Here is a 13,829-nt window from a genome sequence, read left to right on the forward strand (position 1 = left end):
AATGTCGGCGCCGCCGGCGCTGCATGAAGTCGAACGCGCCTGATATCTCAAAGATCTGCTGAGATATGACTTCACTTCCTGTTTGGTGGCCTTTCTGCTGAATTTGATTGGCTGTACCGGACAAACGGTTTTGAAAATCAAAAATTGTCTGATAACTTCTGTGAGGGTCTGACGAGGATGTCTGCCAATTCTGGGGAAGATTTGACAAAAATTGAAGGAGAAGCGAAAAAACTTTTTTTTTCTTAAAATTAAAAATGGCGGAAAATATATATAACCGGAAGTTGACGTCATAGGGTGTGTTGAACTTGTCTTGACCCAGGGAATCCAATGGCACCTCATTTGTGAAAATCGGTGCTACGGTTCAAAAGTTACGTGTGTAAACACAAGTCCAACTTTGACCAGTTGGTGGCGCTAGAGTGCTCCAATTGGTGACATGAAACTTGGTGCATATAAAGAGGGGACTGTGCTTAATGAGTGTGCCAAATTTCACAACTTTTTACCATACGGTTCTAGGGGCTGCCATAGACTCCAATGGGAGAAGATGTGTAATAATAATAATAGTAAAGAAAAGGTAGAAACACTTAAGGGGCTTCGCCGGTTCGCGGCTTGGCCACCAATAATAATACCACCAATAACAATAGTGTTCTCCTACCGGAGGAACCCTAATAATGCTAACAATAACAATAGGTTTCCTCCTTACGGAGGAATCCTAAATATAGCTTTATGCAGCAATGAAGGGGCCAAGCAGCGTTCGATATGGAAATTCAGTAGCTAAAGCAGCAAAGCAAAACTTTTAATGAAAAACATTCATGTCACTTTGATACAAAATGCGCCGGCTAGATGTAGCAGTATTATATCTACAAAGCACAATAAATCAGACTCTTCTTGAGTATAAATGCCCTGAGAATGAAACATTATCATTACGATTATACTGCTAGACAGCTACTGTGGCATACCTGGCTTTGCTAAATAGATTATCCGGTATCAAGACTTGCTTGATGACTGTGGCTGGATTCTATCCCACGACCTTGCATTTCAAAGGAGCCCGTCTTATTCCACTGAGCTATTCTCGCTGCTGGGAATTACTGTGTTCGGTTACTTTATGAAAAAAAGTAAGCCGTTTCTCCCGTGGTGAGCGTTGTCAGATTTTACCCAAGTATAAACAGCTGTAATTCAGTCATATTTTGACATATTAAGGTGATTGTTGTAGTAAATTGATTAGATGACATGCTCGTGATGACATTTCCAAAGTTTCGTCTTCATACGGTAAACTGTCACAGAGACAAGGCCTCACGTTCGCTTTGGCGTGCTCTTTGTCAAAATCGTTTGCGTGTCATGCGTGAACAGTTTGACTTATTGATAAAGTCTCATGGTTCAAAGGTTATGGGCGTAAATGCACCTACAACTTTGACGCCTTTGTGGCGCCATAGAGCTTCAGGGATTGGCATGAAACTTTGCTGACGATAATCAGGAGACCGTTCCAAATCAGTGTGCCAAATTTCAAAACTTCGCACCAATCGCTATGCATAATAATAATATGAATAATAATAATAAAACTAACAAAAACAATAGGTGCCACAGCAGCTTCGCTGATGCTTGGCCCCTAATAATAGTAATTATAAGAAAAGGTAGAAACACTTCAGGTGGCTTCGCCACTTCGCGGCTTGGCCACCAATGATAATTTGTATAAAACATTTTTAATAATTAGGAAGTGATGCTGACATGCTCATGATTGAATAAGTTCACTATTATGAGCTCTTGCGTGTCAGTTTAATATGTCTCCAAAGACCTATCTTTATGTTACAGTAGCTGCCTGAGGAGGACTTCTTTACGATATGAATTTAAACATTGATGTTCTCTTGTCAAAACAATTTGCATCCTTAATGAAGACATGGGCTGCATTTATGTTTAAGCGCAAAACCACATCTTCCGGATTACAATAACTGCAGAAAGACATAATAGCAGTCACATTGAAATTGCATAATCATACAGTATGATAAAAAAATTTTTTTGAGGGGGACACATTATTGTGTCCCATAATCGTACAGTTGGGCCAACAGATCGCCTGCTTTCTCTTTGTTTTTTCACACACCGAATAAAATGATTTGTGTTAAGTTTGTGAAGTTGCTCTCTTTCTCAAATACAAGTGCGTGTACCAAGGTTGTTTTCATAGAGACAACCCTAAACCATCATTAATTGTTTTGGAGTAAGTTAGCAAGATTAAGCTGATGTCGACATATAAAATGGACCTATTTTGCACTGAAATTAATGCAAAAAAAAATCTTGCTTGCGTGCTCGCATTAATGTGAAGTTCCGATTTCAGCTCACATCAAAACCTTGACGAGGTCCTAAGTTTTGGTTAACCCCTGAATGTTAAATGTATGCCTCGGGATGGGCTGGTTTTGGCCATTACACTCGCAGGCTGAAAATGGTTCCCACTCTGGCCCTGATAGTATTTGCGCAGCTCCCCCTGTCAATGATGCAGCACCCTCTCAGCACCTGCATTAAAAATTCTCTGGCGCCGCCCCTGTTCACAAGTATTTCTCAATGAGGATATACTTATTTGGTAATAATCAAATACCTACCAAGGAACTACCTTTAACTACCTACTAAATTGGTAGGAACTACCTACTAAATTGGCTACTTACTGCTTAGTTAATCTTGGTTCCATATTAGTTAATAGTATTAAGTTCAATGTTAATGTAGTTCTACCTATTACTTCATGCATAGCTGCTTGTTAACAACAGACCATTATTCTAAAGTGTTACCCATTATTTTTGCATAAGAAACTTTTGAATATTCTTTTTTCAGCCTGCTAATCAGACAACCAACCAGCCAGCTCCATAGCCAAGTGTTAAAGCCATTACTGGGCTGGGAAGCTCTCAGTCCCCTGAAGAACATTCCATTCATCCTGAGAAAATGGCTGATGCACAGGAAAAATTATCTGGGACAGGACCTGCACCTCTCTCTCTAAAAGCCTCACTCCTCTGCTCACTGCAGTCCTCAAAATAATTTGGGTCATATTTTCCTCCTCCACCTCAGTGTAGCAGCTATTCACATCTCCTTGTCAAAGCCATGGATCATCTCCTGCCTGAGGTCCATCTGATCTAGCCGCTCAAGTCAAACACCAGAGTCCTGGACAGAGGCTAGCTGGGAGCTAGCTGGGGGTACAGGCTAGGAGTGGGACTGGAAGAAAGGGATGGCTGGAGGAGTAGGACTGGAAGAGGGATAGCTGGTGGAGGAGTACTGGAAGAGAGGGATAGCTGGTGGAGGAGTACTGGAAGAGAGGGATAGCTGGTGGAGGAGGCCTGGAAGAGAGGGATAGCTGGTGGAGGAGGCCTGGAAGAGAGTGATGGCTGGTGGGGGAGGAGAACTGGTGGAGGGTGACAGGTGGTGATGTAGGATAGCTAATGGAGGATATGCTGGAGTAGGATAGTTGGGGATGAAGGATACCTGGTGATTTAGGATAGCTGGTGGAGGAGGAGAGATGATAGAGGAAGTGGCACCAAAGTGGACTGATACTAAGGGCCCATCTTGCACCCATCCCAATTGACTTAGTCAACAACGCAAGTGTCATTCCTAGCTTGCACTCGACGCAAAGCCGACTTTTCCCTTCACAGACGCACATCGAAATGACTTTGCGCTCCCGTGGGCGGTTCAGCAAAAAAGGAGGCGTGTTCCGGTGCAAACGTTCCCTGGTGCTATTTTGCTGTTTCCGAAAAACAATTCCGCCACTGACCAGGAAAAACGTGGTCTGAAGTCAATGGCGTATTATTCAGATGCTATTTTAAGGGCGCAAGCTTGGTCCATGGGCACTGCTGACGAGGGCAGGGTCTTCTTTCTGCAAAGCTACGTTACATTGTTTTTATTTATGGCGTGTTACATTTCTTCAATGATTCTAAAACGTTTTTCATGAGAAATCTGCATGTGTATGTATGTGAACTTGATTTGTAACAATTGTGGCAATTTCCTCCCACGCCTGTTTAACCTAAGCTAAATTGGGTGGGTTTGTTCTCCCATCTCCATCAGGATCAGAATCAGAATTTGGCATGTAGCCTATGTTACACAAAAAAAAGTACAATAGTTCAACTAATTCTAAGAACTAAACAATTAAAAAATATGACAATTTTATGAATGAGCAGCATTAGCGGGAAATTTAGTGCAGTGAGAAAACTGCTCTGCCTTTCCCATACAATGTAATTTCTCTATCTTTTACAGCCCTGACGAGAACGTCGGTCTCCTCGGCTGTGAACCGCTCCTGGCGTGCACCTAGCAAATCCGCCGTTATAATAGCAATCCGCCATGGAACAAGCGCTGCTCTTAAAGGGAATGTGAGATGACGCTCTGATTGGTTTATTGCACGTTACGCCCAAACCACACCCATTAGTAATGTAGCTCCTTCAGACCAACCCTTTTTAGATTTGCACCAGGCGCAAAGTCATTTATCCCGCCTGCAAAATAACAACCAAGCTGGAGTCACGCCCACAAAGTTACTTGCGCTTTGCGTTTTGATACTTGCATTTCAGATCGTCCAAATAGGGCCCTAAGAGTGCTTCATCATTCAGAATGGATTGGGTTGCTGGCTGGTTTTAATCAAGTTAAAACAATGACTCACACATGCCAGGATTTAAAACGTACTGGCATACACTACATTGTACATTAGCGAGGCTGAGTAAGAATGTGCACTGGCTTCTCTCAGCCTGGTGTGCGTGTGCAAGCGTAGTGGTAAGCATGTGTACTTGTATGTGTGTTGTTTGTGTGTATGGGAGTGTGTATAGCTCTGTGTGTGTGCCCTCATGTGTGTGCCCGGGTGCGTGTGTCATGTAAATGAGGGGGCCAATGTCCCCCTCGTGACTATGCCTAGGTCTGTGCTACTGTCACTGTCCCTGGCGGAAAGAGGGAGCAAGACGTGAATGTTCTGGATGGAGTGCCTCCATGGAAAATCCCAAAACTGAAAGTAGTCCTCATCCTTCTCTAGGGGCCTGCGACAAAAACACAACTGGAAAAAATGACAGGACAGTTGAATCATCAGAGACCGATAATAGAACGTGGTGAGAGTCTCACCAATCCATGGCACATTAAACCCATCGGTGCCCCATGGGCCAGATATTGGGTTATATTAACTGGTCTTAAGTCTACTGGTGTCCCTTCTGCTCACACCTCCCAAGTCTTCCAGGAGTGGGGAGGGAGAGTGGGGGAGGAGGCAACAGAGTGTTAAAGACATCTAGCCTCCGCTGTCTCATTGATGCAGACACACATATATTAATACAATACTTTCATGGACTCTCATTCCTTTCAGCCTCCTAGCTGGAATCCTCCATTCTCTCACTCTCCCTCCATCCCACATATCCAGATGTCCCGCTCAAAGAAGTTGCTATAGCTACCCAGAGGCGGCATAAAATCGCATACATTTTTTCCATCACATACAAGCTCTTTCTCTGCAGAACCCCATTCTCCCTCCCTCTCTCTCTCTTTTTGCTATTCTCTCCACCAACCCCTCTCTCTATCTATCTCCCACTGTGTGGGATCTAATATCGTAATGGGTAAGAATGGGGCATTATGTTTAGGAAAAGAACTGTTAAACTAGTGGTGTGGAGAGTTAGGGAGTGGTATGGACTGGCAAGAGAAGAGGAGTGGGGGTGGGGGTGAGGGGGCAGAGCCAGGATGTATGGGCTTCTCCTACCGCCACAATGAGACTGTCTGTGAGCACGTTGACCTTTTAGGGTCCCCACCACATTGATCCTTTCACCCTAAATCTACCATTGGAAACGTGGATATGCTGCTCTACTAGTAGGCCACCCCATTCATTCCTGTCAAGGCATCTCATTCATGCTCTCATGCCTTTCCTATAATTCATTCCATTTCATCCAACTGAGGACAAATGTCCATTTATAATCGATGAGGAAGCTTGCTACATAGATGGTACTATGACAGAAAATGTCAGGAAACTGTCTTTGTCCCAAATAATACAATTTATTCTAACAGGTGTTTTACTCTAAGTCCATGATTATTCACTCAAATTTAGTATGTGTATCTCAAAAATGTTTTTGGTCGAAGGCAATAAAAAAAAATCAACCCCCCCCAAGATTTAACCCAGAAATCTATACTGTGACCTACAGAACATTTGAGAGCACAGGGCGGCGCTGAAGCATGACTTTTGACCTGACCTTTGCACGGCCCTCGGATGACCTCCAATTGGGGGTCCCGGCACTTGGCACGGAGGAACTCGCAGCGTGACGTGAAGGTTCTCCCATCCGAGGCGCACAGGGGCTTCCGATGACCACCGGTACACTCCATGTTACACTCCTTATCCTGATCCACCCGCAGAAACTGAGGGGAGAGAGAGAAAGACAGACAGATAGTGAAAGAGGGAAACAGAGAGTAAGAGAGAGGTAGAGGGGGGAGAGCAAAAGAGGGAGATAAGAACACATAAAAAGTTAACCATGAATCATTGACCTCTGCACCAAAACAGTTGAATCCTCCCAGCCATGGCAGCAGGTGATATTCTGATGGGATTTATGAAGGTGATTCACAGGGTGTGATTAAAGCTCCTGTAGGGGCATATGCCTCTCAGATCACTGGTATGGCACACTATCTGAGATAGGACAGCTGGCCATTGCCAAAAAAAACTAAGTATGTTAATTGACAGTTCCTTTTTTGGGAACTTTACATCGGTGGTTCAAAAAAAGGCATAACATCCTCTAATAAATGCATTAGAGAGAATGATATACAACAGCTCGACACCTAGATGAAACACTGCCATGGCGGCCCTTTGAGAGCTGCTGTCAGCCAGTCACACAGAGGCTGTGCTGTGTCTTGTCCAAAAGAGAGAAATGAGGGGAGGGGGCGTACTGGAGATGAGAGGTATGAAGGGGGGTCTGGATCCGACTGTGAGTGACACCTACTTTGACTCCTCCTCCTCCTTTGTCCATGCCAACACCTGTGCAGGTATTTATCTCAAATCCCTCCCGAAGGATGTTTGACTCAGGCATGAAAAGAGCAACAAGGATGCAGCCTCCCAGCTGAAAGCTTGGGATCACCTGTGTCAATGCCGCCATTGTGTTTGCAGCCACAGACTAAAACCCCGTCGCCCAGCCACACAAAGGACTGGCCAACCGGCTGTAACTGCTACAATGAATGAAAGGACATTGAATGACAGAGACCCTAAATAAACTGGCATGTATGCTGTTTTGTGTTTCTACAGTACAAATGTATGGTGTCCATACTGTTTGCGTGCTACTGTACAGTTCATGTTTTCATGAGTTGGCTGGGTTAAAAGGTGGAAGCAAACTTGTTGTTTCATGTCACTTTCTTAACCAGAACTCAAGCAGGTGTCGTTTTCAATAATGTTTTTTACAATAATAAATATTTACAATTATGTCTGTCTGCGGACTTAACTGTCCTCTTTTTATAATTATTTTCTATTCAGAGAAATTTAAATACTTGCCTGCAAGAAGTGACTAATGTTTTTTTTGGTGAGCGCTGTCAAGAGTATGCACATACACACATACTTTGGCGCATACACTCACACACAGATACACTCGCATACACACACTCACATGTACACACACTCCTGATGCTTAGTCCTTTTCTTTCTTCACATCAACCTCAGCTACAAAGTACAAAGTCTTACATTCTTAAATCTTACATCCGTCTTAAATCCATTGTGATGTGTCAAATGACAGGGCAAATCTGCCTGGAGACAAAAACAAACATCATCCATAAAAGTGGGAGGGGCAGTGGACAATAAAAAATGTGTTGTGTCTGACATCTTACAAATTAACTGAGAGATGAGTGAAGGGAGAGAAGGAAAGAGGGAGGGAATGAGGATAGGTCTTCAGACTAGGAGGGCTGTGGGGGGGGTGTGCTGCACCTGGAAGATGAGGGTTTGCGGGGAACAAGGCTTTGCCCTGGGCCAGGAGAGACAGCCCCCCTCCCTCGCCATAAATCTCCCCAGGAAGACTGAGGAGAGGCCCGTTGGAACACATCGGAAGAGGAGCTGGGAGGGAACACATTTTCGTATTGAATGAAATATTTTCTTTTCATGAAAAATGTATGTTTTTTTAAACCAGCCTAAAAGCCCGTTCGCACCAAGGACGATAATAATAACTATAACTATAAAGATAAAGTTTTAGAATTGTTCTATGGTAAAAACAAGAGCACAATCCTTACGACAACTACTATAGCAAAACAAAATTGTTGGGATCACTTTCAAAACAATTTTTGGTCCCAACTGATGAACTATAAAACACCGACAACTAATCAGACATTGACAACTAATTGAAATGGAAGACTACATTGGAGAAGCTAATCAGGGTTGTCAAGTCAAGGTTGGTGTGGAAGCAAATATAGTTCTAGTTCTCGTTATTGTTCTTGGTATGAACGGGCCTTTAAGCCTATGTATTATTGTGTCATTGTTTTGAAAGAGCATGGGACGTGTACTGCAAAGGGAGGAGATCAGGGACGAGAACGAATGAAAAAAACATCGTAAAAAAACAGAACGTATGTTTTAACAAACACCCTGGGTCTGAGTTATAACACTATTTAGTCTTCATCATCCTTCTGTCCTTTTCTCTCTCACACTCTTTTACTCTCTGTTACACATTCAGTCTCTCCCTCTCTCTCCTATCTTTCTATCGACTTTTATGAACTGATGAATGGCAGCTGGCATTTAGAGCCCTCTTCCCCTTTGTCTTAATTCATCTTTTAATGACTAAGCTATGAACATCCATTGAGACAGTTATGAATAATTGACTGCATAATAGTCCCATTCAGTTGCCCAGTTCTGTGTGTTGGGGGTCTTTCTCTGTATTAGATTCTCTGCTCCATTGGTTGTGACTGACAGGCTCCTGCAGTTCTGAGTCTGAGAACTCCCAAACCCCCTTTACCTCCTCCCCCTTCACCTCCTACCCCTTCAACTTCCCTCCCTTTATCTTCTCTTCCTTCTCCTCCTCCCCCTTCATCTCATCCACGTTGTTCCAACATCAACAATATCTCCAATGAGGGTTTCCCCCTGCAGTTGTGACCTTCCTGCATCCCATCTTTCCCTCCCTTCTTTCTCCCTCCACTCTCTCTCCCTATGTTTTATTTCTCTACATCCTCTCTCCCTATGTTTTATATTTCAGAATTCTCCTGGCTGTCTCTATGCTCTGTCCTGCACAGCTCCCCATCGCAGACAGCCAAGCAAGGGGCATGAAAGCGAAAACAAATGTAAAAAAAACGACTTCCGAAAAAGGCCGCAGAGTAGTCCAGGCCATGGTCGGCATTGATAATGACAAAGGCTGTGTAAGGGACTGTCCGGCCATGCATAGTGGTGGGTGGGAGGCCAAACATGAGCCCCACCACAGTCCCACATGGGCCACCCCGGAGCCCAGACCAGCCTTCTCATTAACATCCTCCAACAAGCCAAGAGACTGACAACCTAAACACAGCCATTCAATCAGCGGCCCAGCATCCAGCCAGACGGCCAGCTACTGTAAACCACTGCAGCAGACCAACACCCCGCTGCTGATACAATATCATCCAGAACTCCAGAACTACGATTCAAAACTCCCAGTGCTAAACTACCATCCCAAACCCCAGCCTCCCGTTTCCTGGCATCTTCTAAGGCATGAGAGAAGCTGCAAGGTGAGGACAGGGTGAGAGTTCTAGGGCTAACAGGAGAGAAAAGAAGGGCCTTCCTTCTGTGTCTTTCTAACATTAGTTGGTTGTCTGGATGGAGGGTTTTGTGAATGGCCTGTTGGAGGGAGCACAAGCAGAGAAAGAAACGTGACTCTCCCCTGACTCACTTCAACCTCCCAGCACAGTCACACACATTGTAACACACCCCTCACATTGTAACACAATCTATAACCCACACCATAACAGGGCAAAGGCCCGTTCACACCAAGAACGACGATAACAACAACTACTATACAGCGGAACAATATTGTTGGGATCACTTTAAAACTATTTCCAGATTAACTATAAAACACTGACAACCAATCAGAATCCATCCGAATTTAAAGCACCCATGCATTTGAAATGGAAAACAACATTGACAAAAGTAGTTGTAATTCTCGTTATCGTCCTTTGTGTGAACGAGCCTTTAGGGCTGGCCCTAAAAATCCACAAAAGACTGCTTGATATGATGTAGTTTGTGTCCTATTCAGGCAGCCGGACCTCTCCCTTTCTTTCTTTCTGTCTCTCTCAAGATTTCTGCCTGTCTGTCTTGCTCTTTCTCTCCAATTCTTTTTTGTGTTCTTTCCTCGTCGATGTCGGAAGATACTTTCCTCATCTGCTAAAATAATACAATAACAGGTTACTGAGAAAAATGAGAGTGGGGGTTGAGTGAGGAGACAGAGACAGAGTGTGAGGGAGGACAATCTTTTTTTTGTAGACCAACCAGCATACAAATCAAATCCTATTACCTCCCCCTGGCTCTGTGGCATTGTGGGATTGAATGGAGTGCTCTGGAGGCGAGGCTCCAGCAGAGAACACATTGTAAGCCCATGAGGGCCCTCTGGGCTGAGGGGCCCCTACTCCCAGCGCCCTGAGAGGCCTCTTACAACATGGCCCCAAAGGGTCTATGGGGCCCCCAGCTGAGAGCCGTGGCCAATGTGTTAAACTGCATCGGCGGTAGTTTCCTGCGTCAACGCTGGGATGCAAAGAAATCATTAGTTTCAAGCATGGTGGAAAGGGAAGAAAGTGACAGCTTTTAACCAGTTTATTAACTCAATCACAGGCACAAGCAATTAATTGCTGTGAACAATTTAAAAAGGGAAAGGAAAGGAAAAAAAGAACTGGAGAAAAAAGGAATTACCGCAAAAGGCTGTGAGAAGTCATCTGAGAAATGAAAAAATATGTGTGTGCAGGTGCGTGGTTTTATGAACAAGTGGGGGGCCACAAGGACCATGTGTTATGCTTAAGCATGTTTCAGAACACATTTGTGCAAGAGGCAACCATTGTTCTACAGGTTCTTGGCATTTAAAAACACAATTCCAGACAGGACTAAGACCATTAACGGTCCAAAGAAAAACAACAACTTAATTCTAAAAAATGTCTGACCTCAGATCCAACTTAGGATCAGATCAACATTAACCTACATAAAGTTACCTAATTAAAATGCCAATTACAATCAAGTGTTGGTAAGACACCTGTATTGTAAATATAATTTATTAAGGAATTATTGTCTTAGAACTCTCCACATGAACATCTGACACACCAATGCCCACCCAAGTCAAATAGATTAGATGCATACCAGGGAAATCATGTGTGTGAAAGAGTTCTGAGGAACTTAGAAGTGGAGTTCACATTGCTAAAGTCACATCCAGAACATGTCCCTGCATCATAGACACACATTCCACACACTGCTCCCCTAACTTCCCTGGCTCTGTTTCCCTGGCCTAACACACAGCTTCTGGGTCCAACAAACTCAATGGAGAAGCACAAGGATTAAAGTTTTTTTATCTGTGTTTGCATCACTCACTGTGTGTGTGTGTGTGTGTGTGTGTGTGTGTGTGTGTGTGTGAGTGTGTGTATTATTATGTGAGAATTCCGAGGTGAGTCTGCACAATGCAACACTTCCTCCCACATTCCACTATGCCCTGTACAGGCAGGGAGACAAGCTCTCTGACCCCATACCCGCAGGTTAACTACCCCCAGCCATTTGTTTCCAATTGGATATTAAGTCACCTTCTCACGGCACATAAATAATGGCACTGGGGGGCAATGGTTCTCACATCAACCTCTAAATCAAGGGGGCAAGGCTCTGACACTTGACATTCCTCAGCCTCTTCAGCCTACACTGTGTATAACTCTATCATTCCTCACTCGTACACTCGAGTGTGGTCTGAACAAGCCACTCATTGACCCTGTTTCAGACTGTGCCGCTCTCCTCTCTTCCAGGGCAGGGACTGCTGCATAATGTGGATATGAGAAACTGCCCTGCTGCTGCTCATCTGATGAGAGGGCTGTGTGTAAATAGGGCTAGGTGGACGGGGGACGCGGACGGGGGTTCCCTTTGGACTACTCAGGACAGAAGATATGCACCGGGCCATTTCTCAGAACTGAAAGTCTGAAAGACACTGGCTTTTATGCTCTCTGACCTACTAGATAATACCATGTGCTTTGTGTCTGTACACATGCTGATACAACAGGCAAGTGTTCACTCTTGTTGTACCAGTGGCCCAGGAGCATTGAATGTAACATGATCATCCATGGAACAACAAAAGTGAACAAGAAAGCCAAGCAGACTGGCAGTGGAGCCCAAAGCAGGCTGCTAACAGACCCCATAGTACCACAGAGACAAGCCAGCAGCGATAACCACCTCTGCCTGTCATTTGGCACAATAGGTCTCCTTGCGTAGATTCAGCCAGACTCTGCGAGTCCAGAAAGAGAGTAGACTAGAGAGTAGTCCTATGCTAACTCACTTGAGGATCAATCCAACCTTCAGCTACTTATGCAGGACATCCCAGCCAAGGTATTTTGGCCTTAAACGCACCCATGTGTTTCTTGGACGATTTTAACCAGATACTTGTTCAGCTCTGACAGATGCTCCCCCAGATATTCTCACGGCCAAATACACCAAAACACTGTAGAATTTCATAAAGAATTCACCCTGTCATTCTATCAATCCAAATAGATTGCTGGTAAAATCTTTATTAAAAAATCAAAACTTTCTGTCTCAAATAACAGTCCTAAGACACATGAAGAAAAATATATATAATTTGTTATAACCTCATTTATACATTCATCCTATTTTTCATTACATTGATCACAACTAAATGTTTACCCCCACCCCCATTTTTGCATCATTGTTTACACCTCTTATTTTAGATAGCTATTGATATAATAAAATAAGTCAATTGATGAATACAAACAAATGAAGCTAATTCAAACAAATAATCCTAAATAACAAATTCATGGTTCGCAAAAGTTGAAGATGTTATACATCTTCAACTTGATCCTTCAGAACTTCAGAAAGTGAAGTTGTTATACATCCACGGAGATTGGATAGTAGATTATAGGTGGTCTGACTATTTGCTTACGAAAACAACTTGAAATATAATTAAAGCATGAATTTAGCAAAGTAACTTGACTCTAAAATACATACAGTTTTTAACATTAAAGCTAGCCTTGCTGGCATAGTGTGGAGGCACCATACCGTCAGCGCGGAGAATTTCTGAGCGCACCCGACGCGCAGGACGCAGAGAAGGAAAAACAGCGGGCAGACGCGCATCCTGACGTTACTTCACAAGTTACACACGATCCAAAAGGCAGTCCGGTCTTCACACAAAAAATCAACCAAATCCTAAATATACAAATAGCCTACTTGTCTTCTAACAGCCCTGTTAATTTAACTTTCAACGTAGGCCTATTCCTTTCCGAGTTATGATTAAGAATTGTACACGGGTTTATTTTGACTTCTCCCTGACTGACCAAACCGTTAGGTCTGCAACCTCCGACAAAATCTCTTTTTATTTCTGCAATACGATAAACCCCCCGCGTCTGACCTTTTCCCTCCCTCGGAGTTTCTCCTTCTTTCACTCTCAAATTCAACTTCTTGCGCTCTCCACACCCCCTCCCTCTTCTTGTATTTGTGGATTGGATCGCTTATCGGCTGCAGGCAGTTTCTTGCCGGTAGGTATGATACAACCTACGTTTTGAAGCCCACAATTTGCCAACTTCTGTTGGTAGCAAAAAACCATCGGTAGTATTTTCTTGATTTCCTTTTCCTTTTTTGTGTAAACAACAACAGGTAATTATTGTCTGTTTTGTGTTATGGAGGTGGAGGGGTGGATGAAGGGATGAGATAGAATGGAAACAGTGTGCACCCTGCGTCACGCAGT

General features: G+C 43.8%; 1 protein-coding gene across 3 annotated transcripts in view; it reads right to left on the bottom strand.

Annotated features, from left to right (window-relative positions):
• smoc2 (SPARC related modular calcium binding 2) overlaps window positions 1-13,567 on the bottom strand; it is a 43,999-nt gene extending 30,432 nt beyond the window's left edge. For 2 of the 3 annotated variants that reach the window (XR_014768875.1, XM_084709806.1), the window contains exons 1-2: window positions 13,145-13,554; window positions 6,168-6,330 (exon numbers count right to left, since the gene is read on the bottom strand). Coding sequence is in view for 2 of the 3 variants with exons in the window: in XM_084709806.1 (XP_084565932.1) it covers window positions 6,168-6,330; window positions 13,145-13,219 (238 nt within the window). In the remaining variant the exon portion in view is untranslated. Of the gene's footprint in view, window positions 1-6,167; window positions 6,331-13,144 lie in introns of all 3 variants that reach the window. The other variant, XM_084709807.1, reaches the window with a different exon arrangement.
• Window positions 13,568-13,829: the final 262 nt, after the last annotated feature.

Source organism: Hypomesus nipponensis, chromosome 11 (assembly GCF_054491055.1).
Source record: "Hypomesus nipponensis isolate SF chromosome 11, ASM5449105v1, whole genome shotgun sequence".
NCBI lineage: Eukaryota > Metazoa > Chordata > Actinopteri > Osmeriformes > Osmeridae > Hypomesus > Hypomesus nipponensis.